The 7,372-nt window shown below is 41.5% G+C and overlaps 1 protein-coding gene across 1 annotated transcript; it reads left to right on the top strand.

Moving 5' to 3' along the window:
- The first annotated feature begins 233 nt into the window (after window positions 1-233).
- Window positions 234-2,750, top strand: LOC113177364 (T-cell surface glycoprotein CD1a-like). Its single transcript, XM_026381883.1, has 6 exons — window positions 234-288; window positions 602-856; window positions 1,513-1,791; window positions 1,976-2,254; window positions 2,454-2,544; window positions 2,708-2,750. The coding sequence occupies exons 1-6, from the start codon at window positions 234-236 to the stop codon at window positions 2,748-2,750; spliced, it is 1,002 nt and encodes a 333-aa protein (XP_026237668.1).
- The last annotated feature ends 4,622 nt before the right edge of the window (window positions 2,751-7,372 follow it).

Consider the following 7,372-nt stretch of genomic DNA (forward strand, 5'->3'; position numbering starts at 1 on the left):
AACCACAAGTGCTAAGGATGTGGTTTCACTAACGGCCCGCTAGAGCAGAGCATCCCATCCTGCAGGCGCTCCTATCAGGCCTGAACGAGTGTAGATCCTTCAAGCATCCGAGCTGCTCATAGCTGCTAGCTGCTAGCTGTAAACTGAAAGTTATTCCAACAAGGGTAGACTTATTTAGAACAAAAATCAAAGGCCAACTTCTCTCAGAGAAAAAAGTAGCATCTGCAAGGGCCATGCTGTTTCTGCTACTCCCCTTGCTTGCTGCTCTCTTCCCAGGAGGTGACAGTGGTAAGAACTGGGGCAACTGACCAATTGTGTGTGTGTGTGTGTGTGTGTGTGTTCATGGCATTTTCCCCTGCACACACCTGGAGAGAACGAGTGCCAAGATGGCCCAATTCTGCATGTCCTTACTCAAGCCCTCTGTGCTCTCATGAGGATGTTGGTAGAGCATGGGACCCTGGGGGCCAGCAGATGTCAGCTAAGGTAACTGTGGCTCTCCACTTTTCCAGATTCTGAGTCTTCCTACCAGGGCACCTACTTTCCCAAATCTTTTCCTTCAAATGTTTCATTTCTGCTTATTCTATCTATTCTTTTGCTACAGGGTTTGAGAAGCCTGTCTCCTTTCATGTCATCCAGACAACATCATTTCGCAATTATTCCTGGGTACATTTGGGCTCAGGCTGGTTGGGTGAGCTGCAGACTCACAGATGGAACATCAGGTCTGGTACCATCATTTACCTGTATCCCTGGTCCAGGGGCAACTTCAGTAACAAGGAGTTGATGGATCTGGAAAGGTTGTTCCAGAAATATTTCAGTGAACATCAGGAATTTTACATTTTTCAATTAATGTTTAAAGGTGCGTTCACTTCCCCTGTTGGGGAAAATAAAAGGATGAGGGTGGGGCATCTCAGTGAACTTTTATTCCTTAGGGAAACAGCCTTCTCTGCTCCGAATCTTACTCCACTCTCTTCAGTATAAAACTGCAATCACACACTGGGCACGTGAGATAAACAACCAGATTCTTCAAAGACTTCAGTTTTTGCCACTTTTGAATGCTCTCTCTTTGGCTGCAGGGCTGTGTTTTACTAACTCACCTCAGAGGCATCCTGTGGCCACCCTTTTCCCCAGTCTTCAGTCAGGTACCTTCAGCTTCCTCACTCACTGGTTGACTCCTTAAAGTGTGATTTTCTCTCCCATTTATTCTCCTCAGTTATTCCTGTCTAAACTGTCAGAGTGACCATGGATACATTCTCCCAGGTTTGTTAGAGTCTCAGCTCTCTCACATTAAGGCCTTTCTCCCTCACACCGTCGCCATCACTTTCAAACAATCCCCTCCCTTCCTGATATTGTCATCTTGTCCTCCACCTCTAGCTCCTACCAGTGGCCTTTCTGTGAACCTCTGACAAACCACACTTGGGTCTTTTCTCTTAAACTCCCCAAACTCCCTTCTGCTTCTGTTGTCTTTTGCTACCACTCATTCCATTTTCTCTCTTTTCTCCTCTGCTTCCCCAGATACCTTTGATCTGCAGGTGACAGCAGGCTGTGAGCTGCACTCTGGGAAGGGCTTCCTAGGCTTCATGCAGGTAGCTATTCAAGGATATTATTTCATAAGCTTCCAGAATGAAACATGTTTATCCTCTCCCATGAATGCAAGAAAGGCCCAGGAAGCCTGCAATCTACTCAATTTGAATGAAGCCTTCACACACAGGTTACATAGGCTCCTCAGTGACACCTGCCCGCGTTTTACCTTGGGTCTCCTTGATGCAGGGAAGTCTCATCTCCAGCGACAAGGTCAGTCTTGTAGCCCATCTGCAAGAATTTTTCAATTTTAAAGTCAAATTTAGGATAAAAAGAGAAAAGGATAATGTGTGACATTTCCAGAGTGGGAAACATGTGTCTCTGTAGACTTATGGGGAGTTCTAAATCTCTATTCACATTAGAGTCTGTGTCTGGATGTCTTTTCTGGTGTTTGCAGTGAAGCCTGAGGCCTGGCTGTCCAGTGGCCCCAGTACTGGTTCTGGCCATCTGCTGCTGGTGTGCCACGTGTCTGGCTTCCACCCAAAGCCTGTGTGGGTGATGTGGATGCGAGGTGAGCAGGAGCAGCAGGGCACTCAGAAAGGTGACATCCTGCCCAATGCTGATGGGACGTGGTATCTCAGAGCAACCCTGGATGTGGCAGCTGGGGAGGCGGCTGGCCTGGCCTGCAGGGTGAAGCACAGCAGCCTAGGAGGGCAGGACCTCGTCCTCTACTGGGGTGGTAAGAGTGGGACCCAGGCTGGAGATGGGGGGATATCTTCTAGCAGAGCATGAGGACCAGGTAAAAAAAAAATTGGGATTTACAAATTCCAGACCCAAAAAGAAGAAAAATATGTGATTCAAAGAACGGTTTAATTTAAAATAAGGATCTATAGATGCAGATTGAAACATCATCTGGTGTCCACTTGAATCTGCAGCACCTCAGAGTGCCGTGGGCTGGATCCTCTTGGCTGTGATAGTGGCCCTGGCTCTTCTGACAGGTCTTGGATTTTGGTTTAGGAAACGCTGGTGAGTTCTTTGTATCCATCTTTCTTGTTCGTCCCTCCTCCCAATAGTCTTCTCTTCTTTTTAATCTTTTTTTCACTTTTTCTTCTCCTCTCAGCCCCATTTCTATTTTCTCCTCCATTCTCACCTCCAGCTTATGCAGGTCTGTTATTTTTTGTTCACTTAGGACCCACCGTGAAGCTCCCTGCAGTTCTGGCCCTCTGAAGTGAGGACCCAGCTATGCAGGTTCCCAGTTTACACCTGAACACCACAGGGTGATGCCATCACTTCTACTCTCCTTGTTAAAACTTTCCATTCATTTCTGCTCCATGATCATTTACCAATATATGCTCAATGTAATCTTGCAGGATTTGTTGATCTGACCTGGCTTCCGTGGCTTCAACTCTGAAAGCAACAGGATGTCAGTAGTGTCAGCCTGGATAGATAAAATGGATCATCAGATGCATTTCAGATGTCACATCCTCCAAGGATCCTTCCTTGATCCACAGTGGGAAGCCATCTCTCCTCCAGTTGTGCTTCCCCAGATTTCAACTGTACCCCTCACTGCCTAGCATCCATGGTAGGTGTGTAGGTTCACTTATTTTAAGTTTTTAAAAGCTTGAGAGCAAAGCACATATTTTTTGAGTATCAGTATCCCTGGTGAAATGCCTTGCCTGAATATAACATGTTCTCAATAAAACTTGTGTTGGATTACATAGGTTTGTTTTTTGTTTGTTTATTTATTTTTAAATTGTCTGTCTTCCTCATACCTTTGTTGTAGTTGAGATATTGGATGCTCTTCTTGTTTCTTCTTGCTTTTCCAGGAGACTTTATGTTTTCCTAGTTCTATATTTTTTTCTGAGTCTCTGAGGAGAAACACAGTTTTGCCTCTTACCAATTCTGTTATTCAATTTTAGGGAAATATTAGCATAAAACCATTGTTCCATGCTTTAAATCAAAAAAGCAGGAAAGGATGAAGGTCCTCCATATTCATTGTGGTTTATGGTCAAATAGCAGATTCATTACATGGGAGTTGGTTAGAAATAAAGATTCTGTGGCCTGGTCTCAGACTTACTGAATTCCAGTTTTCATTTGAACAAACTCATCAGAAGATTCATAGATACATTGAAGGTTGAGAGGCACATCATTGTGGTGATACCTGAAAAACGGCCCAAGTGCATCACTGAGGAGGGAATCAAAAATGAGGAGCCAAAGTGCTGCTCTTGAGGACCGAAATAGGTCCAGGTGGGTGATGTGCATTCTGAGGAGTTATATTTTCTACAGTTGCTGCTGCAAACACTGTTAGTGAACACTGAGCCATGCTCCCAGGGTAAATAGAGGGTTAGGTACATTTGAGCTTCTGTTCACAGTATTTTTTGCTACCTGATGAATACATAACCTTGTTTTGTGTATTTTGTTTTAAAATCTTATTTAATATATATTTGCAAGTAATTCATTGTATGCCATATTTCTTTGAACAAAACAGTTTCTGAGAAGTGTTTAACAATTTCCTGACCCTGAATAATGTGATCACAAATTTTCTTGGCTTTTAACCTTCCAAGAATGCTGTCTACCATATGTAAAAATATCAGTTGTCATTTCAAGAAACCCCAAATTTTGTTGTTTGTCTTAGCTTTATCATAGCATTATAGGTGTTACTTTACAATGTAACTTCGCCTAATAATCATCAATTTTTATCTTTCTTTTTCCAGTGCATTGTATTGTTCATTAACACTGAACTCACAGCCAACAGCAGTATAACTATAACAGGCTGATCTAAAACACCTTCTTCCTGTGTAATACACATCACAGCCTTTTTCAGTTTGAGAACATTGGATAGCACCGTGGAGATAGGTTTGGAACCATTTAAATTGACAATATCAGTGACAAAGAGCACAAAGTGTGAAAACCATGGCACTCACTAGGCCACACAGGATGCTCATCCTGCAGTGAGAAGGAAAACCTGAAGACAGAGCATCACTTTTTTTTTTACTTTCATAGGGAATGTGTTCTTCATTTGACTCCCATTTTGCACCAGTCTATACATATCTATGAATGACTGAAAAAGCAAAGCGCTGTGAGTATTTATTTTGGGGTTATAAAAGTTTCCACAGGTAGACAAATGGGAAATTCAGAAATTTGACCAATAAGGCTTGACTAATGACCTCAACTGACAGTGACAGTTAATACATTCACAACCAGACTTCAGTTACCTTAAAATCCATAAACTGATGAAACAAACAGTTCTTAGGCACCTACTATACACTTACTATGCAGCAGGTGCATATTGATTATAAAGTAAAGAAAGAAAAAAACAAGATCATCACTGTGTTCTGAGCTTGAAAATTTTGCTTTGGCAATTTATTATTTTCATTGTTTCCTTTTTTTTCTTAGCTTCCTGGAAGAACTTACTTGAGGTGGACTTGGGGATAGGGAGTTAGCCTTATTTTGCTCAGACAGCTGAGAAGAGGGAACCCAGGGGAAGGGGAACATCTAGAGAGACCTGACGCAGGTGCCAGCACATGGATTTCCTCCTGAAAAATTTATTCCTACATTCACTTGTTGTTCCTCCATTCATCACACATTTATTTTTTATTATTTGTATGGCAAACATATTCCTTGATGATATTTCCAAAAAAAAGAGTTAGGCTTCTTTAGATTACAATGCAGTGTGCAGATATTATTTAATGCTGATCATAACTGTAAAAAAAAAATGTGGGGGAAGTAGCCCAGAGGCAGAAAAAATCCTACATTCACAGCAAAGTTTCATCTACAAAGCTCCCCACAACAATATGGTTTACTTAAAAGTACCAAATGGAGTTTCCCCTGTTCATCTTAAAGTAGTGGGTTAAGAAATTGTCCTAACAAACAAACAGCTGTCAGTGCAGGTGAGCATTCTGCAGCAGGCACCAGAATGTCAGTTTGGAACAGAGCGAAAAAGAAACTTTCTTTTTGAACACCTACTGATGCTTATGAAAGTTTATATTTCACCACTAGGTGGCATAGAGAGCTAAACAGTTAACCCAGGCTGTGAGGCTGTGGAATATTGAGGCTTTCTTAGGAAAAACAAAAAGATTGATTTTTGAATTTTATGTACGTGTGTGACAACATAACCTGATAGCAACAGACTCACTATCTTTGCTGAAGCAACTATGACAGGCTCACTTCAGCTGAATGAACACCCTCTTACCTTTGCCCCAAGACTTTTCCTGCAATGTGGTTGGGACACCTGAGAGAAGCTACTTAGCATTTGTCAATGCTCAGAACTGCAAGTGTTGGGGTGTAACACCCCGTGGACAATCCTTGACAATTAATGGATGGGAGGTCATGAATATGCACTCTTCTCATTTCTCAGGTAGATATTTCAGAGACAAATCAGTATTAAAAAGGGGTCCAGCTGAGAATCCCAATGATCTCCTGCAAGGGACACCTGCATTGAATTGCAATGCCATCTCTTGACCTCACTGTCCTTGTACATACAATGACTGGAAAGAGCTGGCTGTTAGCTAGCATTCCTATGGCTTTGACCTTCTTTGTGAGTTGATGTGCTCCCGTCTCTTCCCATCATGTGTTCCCTTTCCCCACTCTGCTTCTCTCTCCTTTTTCCTCACTCTCCCAGGTTTTCACTGTCAGTCTTCACTTAGCCTTGATCTCAGCTCCCGGGGCCTCACCTCAGTTCTCTTACTCCCTCCTGTCCATTCAGGCTAACCTCCATCCTACTTCCTGGATTCTTTCCAAACTAGAACATTCATCTATCTCATGTCCCTTGGAATCCTCTGTGTAAATAGAAATGGCACAGTTATGGAGTTATTCTGTCAGGAGGGCCCACTACATAGCTTAAAAAGACATACCAGTAGAAACCACCCAGAAATGTGAGAGTCTATTTTAATCTCTTAAATGCAGAGCTGCATTTACTGTGAAATAAGGGGATTCCTCTTGGGGAATAAAAGCAAAGAAGAAATGTAAAACTAGGGACAAATAGGACGTGACACCAGTGTATGCAAGATATTGTCATGCCCGGCATCCCCAGGGGTTGGGTTACTGCCATCTCCTGGATCTGAAGATAAGGTCTTAGGTCTGGGCAAATAAGGCCAGAGTTGGAATGGAGGCTTCTTCCACACTCTCACGTCTGTGACAGAGTTAACGAGAAAAATATCCACCCAATTATATAGGGAAGGAAGCGTGTCCATCATCTACTCAGTAAATGTTGGCTGGTTTTGCTTTTGCTTTTGCTTTCTCATTCTGAGAATTACAAATCACTGCTCTGGGTTTTGAGTTTACAAAAATCTACTTGAATGATCGTGGAATAAAATAATAAGAAGTGATTGCAAATTTTTAATTCCTCTGTGACACCTGGTAAAACTTTAAAGTTGATCAAAAGAACCCCCTTAAACAATTTGGTAAGTATACCAACTCAAAAGCCTTTCTTTGCATAAGGCCAAAATTTAAATCTAGAGGACAGAGCTCGAAATAATCTACAATAAAAGGAAATTGCCAAACAAAACAGTTTAGTTTCAAAAAAAAAAAAAAACACACAGAAAGGAAATTATATTTGAAATGCTAAAAGGTATAAAAAGTAATAATACAAGAAAAGAAAGAGACATTATTTAAAAAGTCAAATACTTGGAACAATGGTAAAGCAAATTTAATCTCTAAAATAACTCTTCTTGCTATAATCATATAAAAACTCAAAGAGTGGATTAAATAACAATAAGTAAAATAATTTAAAAATATTTAGGATTCAGAAGATGTGAAAAGTTTCTTCTAATGCTATACAGAGATAAAGACTATTGGAAATGAAAAGGGTATTGAAAGATATGTAGCTTAGAGAGGTGAGGCGGCTCCCACTATT

This window comes from Urocitellus parryii, chromosome 11 (assembly GCF_045843805.1).
Source record: "Urocitellus parryii isolate mUroPar1 chromosome 11, mUroPar1.hap1, whole genome shotgun sequence".
Classification (NCBI taxonomy): Eukaryota; Metazoa; Chordata; class Mammalia; order Rodentia; family Sciuridae; genus Urocitellus; species Urocitellus parryii.

Coding starts and splice junctions, on each gene's coding strand:
- LOC113177364 (XM_026381883.1), top strand. CDS start 234: ATGCTGTTTCTGCTACTCCCCTTGCTTGCTGCTCTCTTCCCAGGAGGT. Junction 289..601: donor CTTCCCAGGAGGTGACAGTG/GTAAGAACTGGG, acceptor CTTTTGCTACAG/GGTTTGAGAAGCCTGTCTCC. Junction 2,545..2,707: donor TTTTGGTTTAGGAAACGCTG/GTGAGTTCTTTG, acceptor TTGTTCACTTAG/GACCCACCGTGAAGCTCCCT.